This window comes from Nomascus leucogenys, chromosome 5 (genome assembly GCF_006542625.1).
Source record: "Nomascus leucogenys isolate Asia chromosome 5, Asia_NLE_v1, whole genome shotgun sequence".
Lineage (NCBI taxonomy): Eukaryota > Metazoa > Chordata > Mammalia > Primates > Hylobatidae > Nomascus > Nomascus leucogenys.
Genome location: NC_044385.1, coordinates 31,153,577 through 31,171,807, shown reverse-complemented (window position 1 = coordinate 31,171,807; position 18,231 = coordinate 31,153,577). Strand labels below are relative to the sequence as shown.

At 37.9% G+C, this 18,231-nt stretch overlaps 1 protein-coding gene across 1 annotated transcript in view; it reads right to left on the bottom strand.

The window, feature by feature from the left end:
• USH2A (usherin) overlaps positions 1-18,231 on the bottom strand; it is a 795,293-nt gene that overhangs the window by 374,038 nt on the left and 403,024 nt on the right. The window contains exons 33-34 of the mRNA XM_012506628.2: positions 1,980-2,139; positions 461-632 (exon numbers count right to left, since the gene is read on the bottom strand). Coding sequence (XP_012362082.2) covers positions 461-632; positions 1,980-2,139 — 332 coding nt within the window. The remainder of the gene's footprint in view (positions 1-460; positions 633-1,979; positions 2,140-18,231) is intronic.

The window sequence follows — 18,231 nt, the reverse complement described above, 5'->3', positions numbered from 1 at the left end:
AAACCAGAATGCAATAACAATCAAGAATATTTGACGGTCATTTAAGCGTCCATTTAAAAATATAAGATCTAAATTTTCATACTATGCATTGTTTTTTAAATGAATACAAATGCCACAGGGAAGTAACCTTATTAATCCTAGCACTTTAGAAAAAGTTCTTAACAATTATGATGTTCTACAAGTAATTTTAAAAATCTTGATAATACCAACTTTGACTTGGGAAAATCTACTGACTCAGGTTGTTGTTCTATCATTTTGCATGATATAAAACAAATGTGTAGGTATTAGATCAACAGAATTCACATTTAGGATGGGAAGTGAGTTTTCAGTATAAATAGCAATACATGAGGATTTTGATTTTTTTTTTTTTTTAAGTGAGAGAGAAAGAAAAGATGGACAATGGGAAGGGGAGAAGAAGTGGAAGGAATGGGGACAGAGAAAGTGATGGAAATAAACTTACTCCCAGCTTGATGAGATATTTATTACCAGGTAAAAGGTATTGTAGCATATGATCCTGGAAAAGTTCTGTGCTGTTATAGATGACACTCCAAATTGTAAAATCATGTGTGTCATTTGAAATATATAATATATAGCGTTCCAGAATCCCACTTATTTTTCTTGGTTGTTTCCACCTGGGAATGGTAAAATACAAGATTATTATCATTCATTCAAGTCAAAACTAAAATATGCAGGATTTTCGAAGGACACATTTGAACTTGGATTTGTGACACTTTTTTAAAAAAACATAAATCTCAAAATTGATTCATTTAAAATAAAACATTGAAGTAGTTATCCAATGCCTATTCTGAGGGGCAAAAAGAAAATATGATATGGCTCCTGCCATCTGGTTACTTGTAATTTTAATTAGCTAACAATACAAAAATGTGTGAGTGAGTATTTATTTTGAATTTAAGCTGTAGAACAAAAACTTCAGAAGTAGAACATCTGAGAACTTAGATATCGGAAAAAGAAGGAATAATATAATTGTCCTGGAAAATCCAGGAATCCAACATAGGGTTAATATGTAATTAGAGAAAACAGTGAAAATGATGACTGGAAGGGCCGAAATAATCAGGCAGGTCTTCTCGAATGAAGTGACACACTACTTAAATACATAAGATTTTATTCTTAACAGATGGATTGGATTTCGATAGGTAGAAGGAAGAACAGAGGGCGTTTCAGACGAGGGTTACAACATAGCAGTGGCAATGAAAAGGGCAAGTCATAGAACAGACAGGAAATTGTTAAGTTGAGAAATACTTGAGTCATGGGAAATCTTTTTGGCTAAGTAATGTGGCTCGGCTTAGGGGCACAACGAAGCCAGTGGAGAATTTATACATGGAACAATGAGATCTGAATCACAATATTTTTCGGCTTGAATAAATGTCATAATTCATTTAGTCTAAACTCTTATTTTACAGATAAGAAAACTGAGACCAGGAGAGATAAATATGAACAAGGATTAACTCTTGATAAGAGAGACCTATTAGATTTTAGCTCAGCACAATAGTACAACTTATACCTCATGTATTAGGAAATGGACAAGAATCACTAATACCAGAAATTATCAGAACATGCCTATATGTGAAACTTCCTTTCTGACATCAACTGCAGGTAATAAGGGAATAAGAAGGTCCTGGATTATACGCAAAAAGATACATATACTTTCTAATTCCAAATCATTACAAATAATGCCCCAAACATAAAATGTTCAAGGCAGTCATGAAAGTGGTCAGTTTTTCCCTTATTGAAGTTTGCTTGGAATCTGTGTACCTATGTAGCTCAGCCTGATTGCATAAAGACAAAATGGAAATTAGGCTGGCAAGTGATAATCAAAGGTTCGCAGATCCACTGAACTAATCACTTCTATGCATTTAATCACAATAAAATTAATTTTATGTCACAAGCTCCTCCCCTGATTGAACTCACTGGGATTCTTGCATGAACCAGCATGTGAGAGAGACAACATTTCTACTTACTGTATGTATATAGTTCTAGAATCCAGGACAGTTAGAATTGGGGAATCCACATGTTCTGGTGGCAGCTGTGCTGTGTACAGTAGGACCCAGGAACTGTTTGTACATCCCACATGTGTGCATGCACTTAGTAGAAACTGGTGGGGTGTAAATACTGCTAAATCTAGGGGGTAGGGAGAAACAAAAGTTTACTTAGCATCATATTTCTTATTGAGGAGATTTCATTCCTCCACTAGAGTCCTATCTCAGAGAATTGTTAAGGTAAGGCTTAAAATATGAATAAATAGCCATAAAAATCAATAGCAATACCATATAGGGTGCTTCATCCCTTAAATATACTCTGGTTATGTTTAAATAAACAAGTGTCAATCAAACTCTTGTTTTGACTTTTTCATTTTAACAATTTTACTGTTTTCTTGAATGTCTGTGACCAGGTAAATCATTTGCTACGTTTAGTCTTAGTTCAATGGCTCTGTTTAAAAATAAATGAGATATTTAAATTATTTTAAAGCATATTTGAAGACAACAGGAGTTGCCTTTGAAATGCAAATACACAGCTTGTAACAATGACTTTGAGCTTGTAATTCCGTTTGTCAGATTCCTTTCCTCTCCTGTCCACCACCTATTATTTGACCTTCAAATTGTCGAGGTGCAGTGCAGATGCCTGTTTCTTCCTTACGATGTTCCTAACACTTCTTGCTGTCACCCCAGCACAAGATGGAGCTATTAGCCTCTTCTCTTTCTCTTTGTACATACTTTTAGCTTAACACTTAAAAACACTACGTCATAACTATATGATACACTAAATACCTTAACAGCAGGAATGGTAATGTATTCATTTTGCATCCTTAGTATGTAGCACAATACCGGGCACATTGTAGGTTTTGAATATGTGTATTTGAATGAATTAATAATTAATGAATGAGAGGAGCTAGGTCTGAAAGATGACCATGAGAGTAGGGTAGTGCCCTAGGCCGAAAGAATCTCTCCCTCCCCTGAACTTCCCTGGTATTTTATATTGTCTGTCTTTCTAATAGATACCACGTTCTCTTGTATTAGATTAAACTAATCTGTAATATACTAACTCAATTCTGAAATATCCTGAACACTTCATTACACTTGGTAATCTAACCGAAGTTCAGTCAGGTGTACCAAGACTTACACATCATTAATACTTTAACACTACTAGAAACAATCATTATTTTCTGACATATTTTTAAAATAAGTTAGTCACAATTTAAGTAACACACATTCTTAAATCTCATTAACCATGAGCCACCACAATTTCATGTTGAAGAGATTAATGAAATGCAACCTAATTCAGGCAAACAGATTTTGCATTGCACTGATAACAAAAGTAAACTGGGGAAAGAACACTTTGATTTTCATGCAAAGTATAATCAATTGGTAAAACATGTAGGTCACTAGAAGAGAGATTAAAAAAATAATTTACAGTAAATATAGTTACCTTAGAACAAAAAGTTGTCAACAAGAAGAGGATCTTAATGCTTTTGATTAAACCTTGTTTTCTTTACAAATTCTATCCTACAGGAATCCAATGGTTGCAAGTTGAGATGGGGCACTCCCATTTAATGTAGTCAGAATATATACTTCAAGGACACTTTGAAGCTGGTGGTGAAGCAGTGTGGCATTGCCAGGGACTGCTGAGAGATGGCAGCAACAGTCACACTATATGTACACGACTGAGACAGAATTGGGGTGCCTTCATTTGGACCAACATTCTAGGAAACTTATGAAGTTAAAAAATCATTAGAGCAGTGGCCTCAGATGCTACCGAGAGAGTAGACTATTATTTACTGAGAGAAAACTTCGTGCAAAGAAAAACTCCTACCAACAGGGCCAATCTTGGCCAAAATTATAATGTGTTTATATGCTAACATATTGTATCTGCCATTCCCCTGTTATCTTCATCTTCTCTCTCTGGTGATCTTTCTCTCTCTCATTGTTCTCATCTGTCTGAATTCCATGTCCTCCCTGAAAAAGAGAAGCTGGGGATTTGACTCTAAGTCCCATTGCAGGAGCAAAACCAAGGAGGTCACCAAGCTTAGAGGAATTCCTGATGGGTAATTCAGTGCAATTGGAGAAAATCTACAGTGTTTCAACTGAGAACACATCCAACTTCTGAAAGAACATGCTCCAGCCGGAGATTATATTCCATGTGGTCAAATCCATGTGACCTTGAAATATATAATAGCCATATCAGATTGTCTTGGTCAGCCGCAACTGAGATTGGATGCTACAAAATTCCTTGGCCAGTGAACTCTTTGGAGTGGGATAGTTTTTCCTTCTTTCTTACATTCTACTTTGCTCGGGCAGGGGTTTAGCTACCCAATTTGTAGGTGGTAAAGAAGTTACTCTATTCAAAAAGGCCTGATGCTTGCTTGCATATGTTTCCATGGTACAGACTTGCATATCTGGAACTTAGGTATCTCAAGGTAGGACTTAGGTATCTCAAGAATGCATCATGATAGTATCACATATCACAGTGTCTGCTTATCACAGAGTGCCCCACTCACCTTTCCCCTATAAACTGCACGCTTTGAAGCTGACTGTGATCACCTAAGCCCTAAACCCACCCAGAATATCTGCCTTAGATGGAAGGAGCTTCCTGAAGCAATTAGTTCATGGTTTGTTATCCATGCCCAGATTCTTCCATGGACCGGGAAGTGTCTGTTTCTATAATAATTGGGACTGGGGCAGGGGGCGGTCAGGTTGGGAAGTGAGTATACTTAGAAGGGTCATGTTGCTTGAGAGGGTTAGAATGGCTAGTGAGCCAGGATTGAAAAAGGAATAGTTTAGTTGAGCTTGTCAAATCCTCCATCCCTAGGGTTTGCCTCTAGATTATCCAAGGTATTGTGAAGTTTATGGGTAAGAAAAGTGTTGCATTTTAGAAGATAGCATGGCTTTAAAGTGAATGTGTAACAGAGTTTGAGATGTTCATGCTGCATTACATGAAAACTGCTGCAGAAAACACGGAGCAGAGGAAGGAGAATTAGAAGTTCTGGGTAATTTTAATAGGTAAGAGTCAGCAGAGGCCTCATTGGGAAGGTGACATTTTGGGCAAAGACCTGAAGCGGGGATGAGTGTAAAAGTTGTGGGAATTTTTGGGTTGGACCATTCCAAGAGAGGGAATAAGCAGAGCAAAGCCATGGAAGGAGGGACATGCCTGACACTCTTGAGGACTAGCAGGGAGGCTGATGTGGCTGGAGCAGAACAAATTAGGAAGAAGTAAGTTAGAGATGATATTAGAGATTTAATGAGGGGCCAGTTCATGCAGGCCTTGTAGGTCTTCGTAAGAATTTTGTTTTTTAATCTAAGAGGTTCTACTTAGGAAGCCACTAAGGATTTTGAACAGAGCTGTCATGCAATCAAACATGGACTTCATGAGTATCATCCTGGCTGCTAGATGTATAGATGGTAGTGAGCAAGAGCATAAGAATAAATCTCACTGAAGAGGCTATTTCTAATATCAAGTAAGTGGAGGCCAGTAACAATCAAGTAAGAAATGGTTAAATTCTGAATATGTTTTAAGACAAAGCTAACAGGATTTACTACCCAGTGCATTGTAGGTAGAGTATGAAAGAGAAGACCCAGAGTTGACTCCAAGGCTTTTGACCTGAGCAAAGGGAAGGATAAAGTAACCGTTTTATTGGTTGAAGGAGGCATGGAGGTGAAGATAAGAATTCATATAATGAATGTCAATTAGACATTTGTTATGTTAGATAACCAAGAGGAGATTGTCAGGATATTTGAACAGAAATTTGGAATTACAGGAAAAGTTCATAGCTTGAGATATAATTTGGTAAGTTATCATAATATAGATGGCTAGGAGTGCAAATGCTGCGAGCGTAGATATAAAAGAGAAAAGGCATAACAACCAAAACCCTGGGATATCAACATATGAGGCCAACGAGTAAAGGAGAAATCAACCCAGGACACAGAGAGTGACCAGTAAGGTATGAGGAAAACATTGAGATTATGGTGTCTTGAAAGTCAAATGAAGTAATTTTTAAGAGTTAAAGGTGAAATAAGATGAGAATTAAAAATCGACCACTGGGTATAGCAATATGGCAGTCATCAGTAATTGCACAATTGAAGTTTCAGTGAACTTGTCGGCACCAAAGCCTGACTTCAGTGGGCTTATAAGGAAATAGAAGTGAATTAGAAACAGTGAATAAAAGAACATTTTCAAAAAGTTTGATGGTAAAGGAAAACAGACAAATGTAGCAATAGATAAAAGGTGAGTAGAATCAAGAGAAGATTTTTAAAGTCATTTAAATGAGAGAAAAATTTGTTGTACGTGATGGGATGACCCAGCAGTGAAGGGAAAACTAGAAGTGGATGAAAGAGAAAAAAATTGCTGGAGTTTTGTCCTTGAATATGTGAAAGAGGAGAATCTAGTTCAAAAGTGAAAGAGTTGAACTTGGAACAGAGACAATCTATAGTAATGGGAGGGAATGCAGACTATGTGGGTGCCAATGCTGGTGAGTGGGTAGATGGTAGCAGAGTCTATGGGCATTATCCTCTAACTACTTCAATTTTCCCAATGAAGAAAGCAAGACCATTCACCATGAGTGATCTTTTGATTCTTCAGAGTAACACCCTGTAGTACCCTTCTTCTGCTCGTAGAATGAAATCTAATAATGGTCAATGAGATCCTATTTGATGTAACATTCTCCCTATTTTTTTCATACACTAGACTAGACATTATTCTGTTCTTCTAACACAACAAGTTCACACTTCTGGGCCTTTGCAGGTGCTGCTCCTTCTAACTGAAATCTATTTTCTCCTTCTTTGTACTTGGATTGCTCTTTCTTATGCTTCAGGTTCATCCTTCTATGAGTGGTCTTTCTTGATAATTGAACAATATGGTCACCATCATCCCCAGATTCTTGTTATATCACCGTTTAGTTCCATATCATAATTACTAAAACAAGTCCAAAATTGCCTTTTCATTTATGTCTTGATATTATATCCTTCCCAGGAGAATGTAAACTTCTTGAGTTCAGATAAATATTTTTTATCATGTTCAGCAGGATATCTCCAGGACTGGTGTGATGACTAACTCGCATAATTTTACTTGTTGAAAATGAATGAGCAAGACCAGAAGGATACCTCCATGCCCTCTACCCAGGTTGCCATTTTTTTTTCTCAGAAATATAGTAATGTCTAAACATGTTTTAAAGTCTGCAAGAATATAATGAATACAATTGTCAGGCCAATGGAGGGGTCTATAGTTGTAAGACAAAGGAGATTTACCATTAAATACAAGAAAAAGGCAAAGCTGTACCTGTCTGAATGCCAAAACATAATTTTAAAGTACCAGTGCTTTATTGTAAAAGAAAGAAACAATAAAAACAAATAAAAACAAAACAGGAGATAGTGGTTTACCAAAATGTTAACAATGTTTTTCTGAGTGAGTGCATATAGAGGTTTAATTTGTTACATATATTTTTCAAATTTTCTGTGATATATATTTATATCATAGATGGAGAAAAAATAGCCATAGTTAATCAATATCAATTCATTATTTAAAAGAAGATATGCCCCAACCTAGTTAACGCATGCCCCATCACATCTCCGGTCACAGTGCTTCTCTTCTCTATGACTTCAGCATTGGCTCAGTTTTCTTTTCAATCATAATCCCTTTTTGGCAACTCTAACATCCTCAATAATGACTCATCTCTGAATCCGGCTTTACTTTAACTTCCTCAAATGCAATGCCCTTCACCTCTACTTCATTTATTCAACATTCAGCACAGTTACACCTACTACTTGATAATCTTCAGAATGATTTCCAAGATGCTAAATCTAAATCCTGCATTCTCTGACCACAACCTGGTTACTTCCCACCTTTTCCATTTGTCACATCGATGCAATCACTCCTATGCTGCTACACAATGTCCAGTCTCTTGGTACCTTCTTATTCCCAGAATATTTTCAATAGTTGCATTTCCCTCATTAATGAAATTTGATCATCCATTACAAATCTGTACTCCCTGGGTCACACAGGGTTCTTCATATCCCCAGTCCTTTTCTAAATGGCTATCCTGATTCCCAGTTCTGGATAAATCTTATCATCTTATGTCTCTAATACTTCTCATATCTCTAAGATATTTCTGAGAGACATCACTGAACACACTGAAAGAGTCTACTATAATTTCAGGTTTTCCAATTTGAACTGGGCTCTTGGAACTTTTCAGCCATAACTATCTTGTTCCTTTGTTTCTCTCTTCACTGTATTGATTTGTTTTTCCTTCTTCTCCTTTCATAGTTTGAACAATTCTCTTGAGGAACCAAGTAAGGGTTTAAATTGAAGCCCTTAGATATAGAGCTTCCTCTTCTAAACTCCTACAATGTTCAGGATTTGTTCAATGGGTACTGAGATCAATCTGATTGACATACTAACCTATTTTGTTTCTTCCGTCCTTCCCTGCTACTGACCCTATATCTTTTCTGCATTTAATTTTTATCCAAATGTTTCTCAGTGATATGGTTTGGCTGTGTCCCCACCTAAATCTCACCTTGAATTGTAGCTCCTATAATTCCCACATGTTGTGGGAGGGACCCGGTGGGAGATAATTGAATCATGGGGACAGTTTCCCCCTTCTGTTCTCATGGTAGTGAGTAAGTCTCATGAGATCTAATGCTTCCATAAGGGGTTTCCCTTTTCCCTTGACTTTCATTTCTCTCTTGTGTGCTGCCATGTAAAATGTGCCTTTTACCTTCTGCCATGATTGTGAGGCCTCCCCAGCCACATGCAACTGTGAGCCTATTAAACCTCTTTTTCTTTACAAATTACCCAGTCTCAGGTATGTCTTTATCAGCAGCATGAAAATGAACTAGTACACTTGATTAAACTATAAAATCAGAATTTAACTATAAAATAGATTTCTCTGTAAAACAGAATGTGACTGGTCAGGAGGCAGAAAAAAGAAAAACAGGGTGACTGAGGGAACAGAAAAGGAAGACTCAGAGTTCACATATAATGTTGGGAGAAACAGGAAGTACGGAGTCTCCCACTTCCCTAATTCAAAATTCCCTGGCTGATGGAATAAGGATAGAAGGAAGGAGAAATGTGTAAGCTCTCTGAAGGAGGGGCCCTGACCCCTGTTTTCAGGGTAGAGTCCCAGGTCAGGGGGCAAGACCAGAGCAAAAAGAAAGACTTTGGTGTCTGCATTCAGGCAGGGCCGCAGAAAACCTTGTAAAGATTTCAGTTGCTCAAGTGTGATATAGAAGCACTGAGGATACCCACTGAATGTGAAGGGGTTGTCTTAATAGTTATCCCTTTGCACAGAGAAAGAAAACATCCTGGGTGGCCACACTCCATATGCTAAGGAACTAGGTAAGACCCCAGAAGCTTTTACATAATTAGTGGAGGTGTGGGGACCCCCAAAGTGACTGTGATTTACTTACCACTAAGTTGCATGGGAGTAAAGTCAGATATTAAACTGAATTATAGAAATAAAATCATAACTGTACACAGAGATAGAGACATACATATATGTCTTGAAGACTGAAATTTATGAATGCCATGTACTCAACCAGCACCTCACCTAGGCTTATCATAACCACACAGACAAGATTTTCAGAACCTAGGTACAATTAAATGTTTTCTAAGTTTTTAAGATAAGCTAATTCACACCAAAAAAGTAGTTTGTTAGGTCACATTTCTGGTTTGGGAAATCTGACTGCTATGTCCTCACTACAATAGAAATTGGTGATTTTCTTTTGGTTTTAAAAATCTGAAAACTGTAAACTTAATACAAAGAAAACCACTGTGACTAAATAGCTTTTCTGACTTCCAAGTTATTTTTATGTACTGTCCATCACGAAGTGGATTATTCTCAATGTATTTCCATAAGAAGACGAAATGTTACTAGTGTTCTTTAAATAATAAAGCATGAAAAAAGAGAGAGAGAGAGAAGGGAACCTAATTTGACATATGGCAGAGAAAGTTGCATGGTGATCTGATTGGGAAATTCTTGGTAAAACAGGAGGAAATGATGAGGGAAAGGGAAAAAAAATGGAGAAGAAAAGAGGAGGAGGCATCAGGTTGGGCGTGGGGGGAAGGAGTAGTCATGTGTAAAATGAATGAATGGAATGAGAGAGTTTTTAAAAACAGTTAATAGAAAGAAATGAAAAAAGGGTTGGTTACAGGGAAGTGAGGCTAAGAAATTCTTTGAGAGTGAAGCCATAAACAAAGCCACCAATTTAAAATTTAAAGCAAAGAGGAAAGTAATGACAACTCTCCTCCTAGCTTAACTGCAACTGATTTGGTAATATGTCTCTACAGATGTGATTAGGTCCTTCAAGGGCAATATAAATGGATCAATGGATTCAAACAATTGCAGATATGTACACAAATCTGAGTTGGGTAAATGGAGGGTGGGGAAACCCTGAAAACATAAGGCCACTGTTTGTCAGAGCCCCTGAGCAACAACATCTTGTTTTCCATTTGCTTGATTGCATCATTTGCATAAGATCAAACACAGGGAGTTGTGGACAGGGAAAAACAGATCACTCTAATATGCATTAGAAATGGATCCACAGGCATTATCCTTAGACGTGTTACAAGGAAATGCATCCCAGTGCATGGAAACCTCACCGATTACTGTCAAGCAAACTATAATTTACAATACTGGTCATGAATTATATGCTATTTTACGATTGATTTCATGCTGTTGTTCGAGAATTTCATTGATCTCAATTTACAAAATGAACCAATAAGCAGGTGATGATTTTCTTTTAACTCGTGGTGTAAACTGAGGGATTTATATCTTCTTATTTGTTTCTACCATCAGAAAATTACAAGCACTTTTTTGCTTCTTTATGATCTAATACATATTGTCTGGGTCTTCGTCTGATAACTTCTTAATATTTCATAAATTAAAAACACAGCTTTTTCCTGGTTCTCCTTTCTTCTCTCTGTGCATCCTTCCCACAAATAATCAATTAGATGTTAAAAATTTTAGAGCAATACAGGTAGCACTGACCAACCTGAGAACCTCTGCTACGTTCTGGTTCAGTGAGAACACATCTTCGGCAGCAAACCTAAGAGGTGATATGTTTCTCGTAGATGCCTGAAAAGCAATGAGCTACGCCAGAATGCATGTGGAATGTCAGGTTGCATTCATCTCTGCCATTGTGTCGCCCTTGCTCCACAATTGCTTGCTCAGCATTTTGATTCCAGGAGAACCAGATTCTGACCTTATAATTAATAAAAACAGGGGCTTTATTTGGCCTGAACATCCTTGCTCTCTTTTTCCTCATAGGAGCCTTAACCTTGCAACATGCTTTTCTTTGGCCAGGTGAGCAATTAACCATCACCGAGATCTAGTCCTGTGCTTTCAAACTGATCTGTAGAGTTGACATCACTTTGAGGAACTGCCACACAGTCTTCCACAATGGTTGAACTAGTTTACAGTCCCATCAACAGTGTAAAAGCATTCCTATTTCTCCACATCCTCTCCAGCACCTCCTGTTTTCTGACTTTTTAATGATCGTCATTCTAACTGGTATGAGATGGTATCTCATTGCGGTTTTGATTTGCATTTCTCTGATGGCCAGTGATGATGAGCATTTTTTTGTGTGTCTGGATCTAGAACTAGAAATACTATTTGACCCAGCCATCCCATTACTGGGCATATACCCAAAGGATTATAAATCATGCTGCTATAAAGACATGCACACGTATGTTTATTGCCGCACTATTCACAATAGCAAAGACTTGGAACCAACCCAAATGTTCATCAATGATAGACTGGATTAAGAAAAAGTGGTACATATACACCATGGAATACTATGCAGCCATAAAAAAGGATGAGTTCCTGTCCTTTATAGGGACATGGATGAAGCTGGAAACCATCAGTCTGAGCAAACTATCGCAAGGACAGAAAACCAAACACTGCATGTTCTCACTCATAGGTAGGAATTGAACAATGAGAACACATGGACACAGGGTGGGGAACATCACACACTGGGGCCTGCTGGGGGGTGGGCGGAGGGGGGAGGGATAGCATTAGGGGATATACCTAATGTAAATGACAAGTTAACAGGTGCAGCACACCAACATGGCACATGTATACATATGTAACAAACCTGCACGTTGTGCACATGTACCCTAAAACTTAAAGTAAAATAATTTTAAAAAAAGGAAAAAACAAAAACAGAAAAAGAAATCACTTTGCTATTATAAGGACTTATATTTAAAACTGAACACAAACCACATACTAAACTCAACAAATTCTTCCATTTGTGCTTATGTTTTCCACCTTATCAGAGAAATCCACATCCCTCCCTTTCATGAAAACCCTGTTCAATGTTTGTATTATCCATGAAACATTTCCTGACTCTCTTCAACATATGCATAGTTTGTACTCTACTGAGTTGCCCTTTTAATAAATTTCCCTTGTAAGCATCCTTATACCAGTCATCATGTTATAAGCGCTTTAAGAACAAGGATGTATCTTATGACCCCTAGTACCTTGTACACTCCTAATTGTGAATAGTAAAACCTTTTTGCAATAAGAAAACTGGCAAAAGAGAAAGGAGGACCTGGTGCCTCCAACATGTTTGCAGCTGGTGGCATGTGGTAGGGGAGCCCATTCTGCTGAGGGTTTTCAGTCATTACTTTGTGTGTGTGTGTGTGTGTGTGTAGTGGGGAGGGTGGTAGGGGGGAACCATTACTGTCAGTTGTGATAATGAAGGATGATGCTTCTTCATTTCCCTCTTTTCTTCTGTGGCTGGTTAGAACAAAAAGGCGTCCATGAAAAACTCCTTAGGCTGACAGCATTCTTAGCTAGCTGCCTTCTACTCTGGCTTCCTGAATATCTCTAATACCCCATTTGTAATAATTATAAAATATTGAACCCAGGATTTTTTTCTTGGTTGCTTTTATAATATAACATGAGAGAAAGCCCCTCGCTTCATCCCTCCATCCCTTCCTCCCTCTTTCCTTCTTTCTCAGACTCCTTCTCTCACGCTCTCTCTCTATCTTGCTCTTGTTCTCTGTCTCTATCTACACACACACATACAAAAACACACATGCACACACACACAAACATCCTACTGACTCCCCTACTTTGCTTCTGCACTAGGATAGATATAGAATTAGGGAGGCATCAGTTAGCTTTTGATCTTCATCAATGCTTTCAATTCACAAACTAAAGAGGAGATAATCGAGACAACTTTATAGAGTTATTATTTGAACAAACTTAGTTGCATAACTTGGCTAAATCTTTCTTGCAAAACTGGAGGTTTTTCTCTCAGAATTACTTGGATATTTGCTACTATCATATTCTTTAACAAGATTAGGAACAATTAACACTTTGTAAGAAAATATTCATGTGACATACAATATATAATATCTTATTAGGCAACAGAAGTTAATAATGAGACATAATAAGAATAATAAGTTCCTGACTACCTGTGGCAGGAAAAGAGTAGGTTTATGAATCAGTATTCCCATTCAAATATCGCAGTGAAAGTTAAGACGCTGTTAATTCAGTAATAATCATGGCTATATCACTGACTGCTACTTACTGTTTGCCAGGCAGTGCTAAGTCTATTGTCAGCTTAGTAAAGTATCACCTGAGAATGGTTCTCAATGAAAACCTATAATCAATCCTTAAATATTATTTTAATACTATTTCAACCTAGCCCTATACTAGGGTTTATATAGCATAAGAAAGTAATGAATCTCTATGCTTAAGAGCCAAGATATCTCTTTTGGGTGACAAGACATACTCATTTCTTTTTTGGCAAGGGTAGTCTCATGCTACCCTTAAGACACAAATCAAATGCCACACCCTATAAGAAACCTTCTCAAACTCTTCCAGTTTGGATTAATTTCTCTTTTGTGCTTCACTAGCATCATTTTTACTACTATGATAACATTTAATATGGATTTACTGTATTATTGGGTACATTCTTAATTACACCTTAAGCATAAACTCTTAGAAGTAGAATTTCCCAGTCAAAGAGGGATCATTTGGGGTCCTGACAAGGGAGAAGATGGCACGCTGAAATGGAATTATTGAAGAGAAATATGTCAGGGACTATTTACAGGATTTCGGCCAGGGTTAAGGGGCACATTCAAGAATGAGAACACAGCTGGTGGCTAAACACAGACCAAGCCATTGCTGCCTTAGGCTGAGGACCACATCAGGCTGGAAAGACAGCTGTAGTGTAGGAAGGGCCTCCCCTTCAATGGAGGAACAGCTACTGCCCATCTGAACCCTTGCAAGCACAGAGCCTGAAGAATAAACACTCTGGCCTCATTCCCTCCTGTCTGTTGTTCTCTTTATTGTATCTTACATTGGGAGAACCCAAAGAGAATCCAGAGGCTAAAGCTCAGGACAAGATAGAGAAAAGTAGAGCACACATTTACAGGGGGGATTGAGACCATACAGAACAAAACTGTGGCACATTATGATATAAATTGCCAATTTTCATTCACAGCAGCATTATATGAAAGAGCTCTTTTCTCCATCTTCTAATCAGTATTGAAAAATCTAATTTTAAAAAATATTTACACATTTTGAAAAATATTAAGTAGCATCTCATTTATTATTGGTATTATCATTATTTCTGTGACTACATATTTTTTTTTCTTTTTGGAGGTGCCTGTTTACCTAATTGACCCATATCTAATAGTGTTTCTCTTTTTCTAATTGAAAGCTACTAAGTCAGTATTACTTGGATATAGCACCTAGCATAGTGCCTATTACTTAGCAAGCTATCAATAGATATTTATTAAATAAGTATGCTATAAAGTATTTTATCCTATTTTGTCACTTGTTTTATCATTTCAGTAATGGTTTTATTTTGCTATATAGACAATTTAAATCTTTATGCAGTCAAATATGACAATATTTTCCTAGAATTTTATCTGGCTGGAAGAATATAAAATACTTCAAAAAGGAGATAGCACTTAAATTCAAAATTGGTTAGGTTTTAAAGCAGTGGAGATAGAGAGTGAAGACATTCTGGATAGGAAGAGTTGGCAAAAAGACTGTAGAAAAATGCAATACAAGCTTAAAGAGAAATGTTTAGCTTAGTTCAACATAGTTCAGTTTAGCTGGAGCACAGGACATACGAAAGAAATGAAGGAAGTAATACTAAAAACCATTATTTGGGGCCACCATTAAAGACCAGGCTAATAATTTTGTAGTAATGAATGCGGTGGATGATAAAAATGGGGGGAGAAGTTAGGAGAGTTTTGTTTAGTCTTTGTTCTGCTGTTAGCTGTCTGTGTGAACTTGGAAAAAAATACTTGCCCTCATTGGATCTTAGTTTATTCATCTACAAAACGAGAAATCTATGTTTGTGTTAGATGCTTTCTAAGATTAAAATCTCTACTGTATGTCTATTTAATAAAAGCAACTTGGCAATCAGAATTTTGTGATAAAAATGTTTGCTTCTTGGATATTTGCTCTAGTAGTTACAAAGACTGGGAGAGTATTACCCATTTAATTCATCACAAAATGTCTTTGCAGTTTAATTTGGAATGATATGCCGAGCTAGTAGTCCTTAATAGTTCTGAATATAAGAAGAGGGTGGGCCGGATGAGCACGATGGAGTAGCAGAATTTAAATTGTAAGGTTAGGGTGTAAATAAATATCCTATTAGAATTATGCTGTACACCTACTTGCAAAAACACAGTGCATCATATGCAACAATTGCATTTTAAAAAGCTGGTAAAGTGTTTGATGTTGCAAGTGTAAATTATCAACTAGTAGTATTTGGCCCATTATAAGATATTTACAGGATTGTCTATCTTTGAATCATTTCCGTAGAATGATGGGCTTTTCTCTTTTAAAACAGCAATTTTCAAATCACAGTCTGTTGACATTTCTGTGGGAAAGACACTTATAAGTATTCACACTATGACAATACCTTTTTTATTTCTGAATTAATTCATATAATACTGATGATTTTAAATAAAATAATACATCTGTGATGGTTACTTTTGTGTGACAACTTGGCCAGGCTGTGGCATCCACTTGTTTGGTCAAACACTAATCTGAATGTTGCTATAAAGTTATTATTTAGATGTGATTAACATTTATTTATAGCTGGTTGACTTTAAGTAAATTACCCTAGGTAATACGGGTTGGTCACATCCAATCAGTTGAAAGCCTTTAGAGCAAAGATTGAAATTTCCCAAAGATGAAAGAATTCTGCCTCAAGACTGCATGATAAAAATTCTGTGGGAGTTTCCAGTCTGCTGGCCTGCTGTGATACAAGAAAGATACTTGGTCTTTGTACCAGGTTTCTGGCACAGAACTCTTAAAATCCTTGGAATTTTCTGAGTGATAAAGATGATAGTAGCATCTTTTGTTCTAATTAAGTGACTGTTAGAGGGGCCCTAGACAACTTCAAAATAGGGGCTGTTTACCAGAAAGACCAAACCTTGATTAGAAGCTTGGAACTTTCAGCCTCACTCCTCAATCAGCAACCTCTTGGGAGAAGGGGAGTGGCTGCAAATGGAGTCAATCATCAATGGCTAATGATTTGATCAATCATGCCCATGTCATGAAACCTCCTAAAAGCCCCTAAACAACAGAGTTTGAGGAGGTTTGTCATCTGGCTGTTTATATGCATCCTTTAAAATAAACTGCAATAGTAAGTATAGCATTTTCTTGAGTTCTGTGAGTCATTCTAGCAAATTATCAACCCTGAAGAGGGGGTTGTGGGAACCCAAGACTGTGTAGCTCAGCTGGACAGAATTGTGGCTAACATGGGGACTCAATACTTGTGCCTGGCCTCTGAAGGGAAGGCAGTCTTGTGGGACTGGGCTCTTAAATCTATGGAGTCTGACTCTAATTCCAGGTAGTTACTGTCAGAACTGAGCTGAACTATAGCACGCCTAGAGGGTGTCAGAGAATTGAAGAAGTGGTGTTGGAAAAGACACCACATTTTGTGGCATGATGAACAAAAACCTCTCATCTGCCCTGATATGGTTTGGCTGTGTCCCTGCCCAGATCTCATCTTGAATTGTAGCTCCCATAATTCCCACGTGTTGTGGGAAGGACCCGGTGGGAGATGATTTAATCATGGGGGCGGTTCCCCCATACTGTTCTCCTGGTAGTGAATAAGTCTCATAAGGTCTGACCATTTTTTAAGAGTTTCCCCTTTCGCTTGGCTCTCATTCTCTATTGTCTGCTGCCATGTAAGACATCTCTTGCTCTTCCGCCATGATTATGAGGCCTCCACAGCCATGCAGAACAGTGAGTCAATTAAACCTCCTTTCTTTATAAATTACCCAGTCTTGAGTATGTCTCTATTAGCAGCGTGAGAACAGACTAATACATGCCCTGATGATTTTGGTCCCAAGACTACAACACTAACTCTTCCCTGGGTCTCCAGCCTGCTAACATGCCCTGCAGACTTCAGATTTTAGATTTATCAGCTTCCACAGTCATGTGAGCCAACTCCTTACAATAAATATCTCTCTCTCCATTCTGTTTGTCTGAGAACCCTAATAGAACATCTTTGGTACCTCATAAAAGGAGGACCTGATTGTGAGTGTAAGATATATTTAGATCTGCCTGGGTATATCTGGCAAATTGGGTGGTGCTATGGTTTGGATAGGGTTTGTTTGGCCCCGCCAAATCTTGTGTTGCAATTTGATCCCCAACAATGAGGTTGAGCATTTTAGGAGGTGTTTGGATCTTGGGGTCAGATCCCTCATGAATCGCTTGGCGTCATTCTCATGGGAGTGAATGAGTTCTCACTCTTAGCTCCCCCAAGAACTGGCTGTTGAAAAAGAGCCTGGCACTTCCTCCCCTCTCTCTCTCTCTCTTACTTCTTCTCTCATCATGATATATCTGCTCCCCTTCACCTTCTGCCATGAGTAAAAGCTCCCTGAGGCCTCCCCAGAATCAGATGCTGCCATGCTTCCTGTACAGCCTCCAGAACAGTGAGCCAATTAAACCTCTTTCTTTATAAATTACCCAGCCTTGGGTGATTCCTTTATAGGAACACTAAATGGACTGAGACAGGTGGCCAGGCTACCAGCAGCATACTTCCATTAGAACTGAGGAGTGACATTCTTGGCGTGGGGTTGTGGGGGACAGTCATGGAAGGAGGGAACACCTCTGGGTGTGCTGTTAACTCAGATATCTCTGAGCATTGTGAACAACATGTGAGATAACCCAGCGAAAGCCCATGCACTGGAAAACATTTTGAAGAATTCACCATGAGAGAAATCAGAGCCAGGTATGGTGCC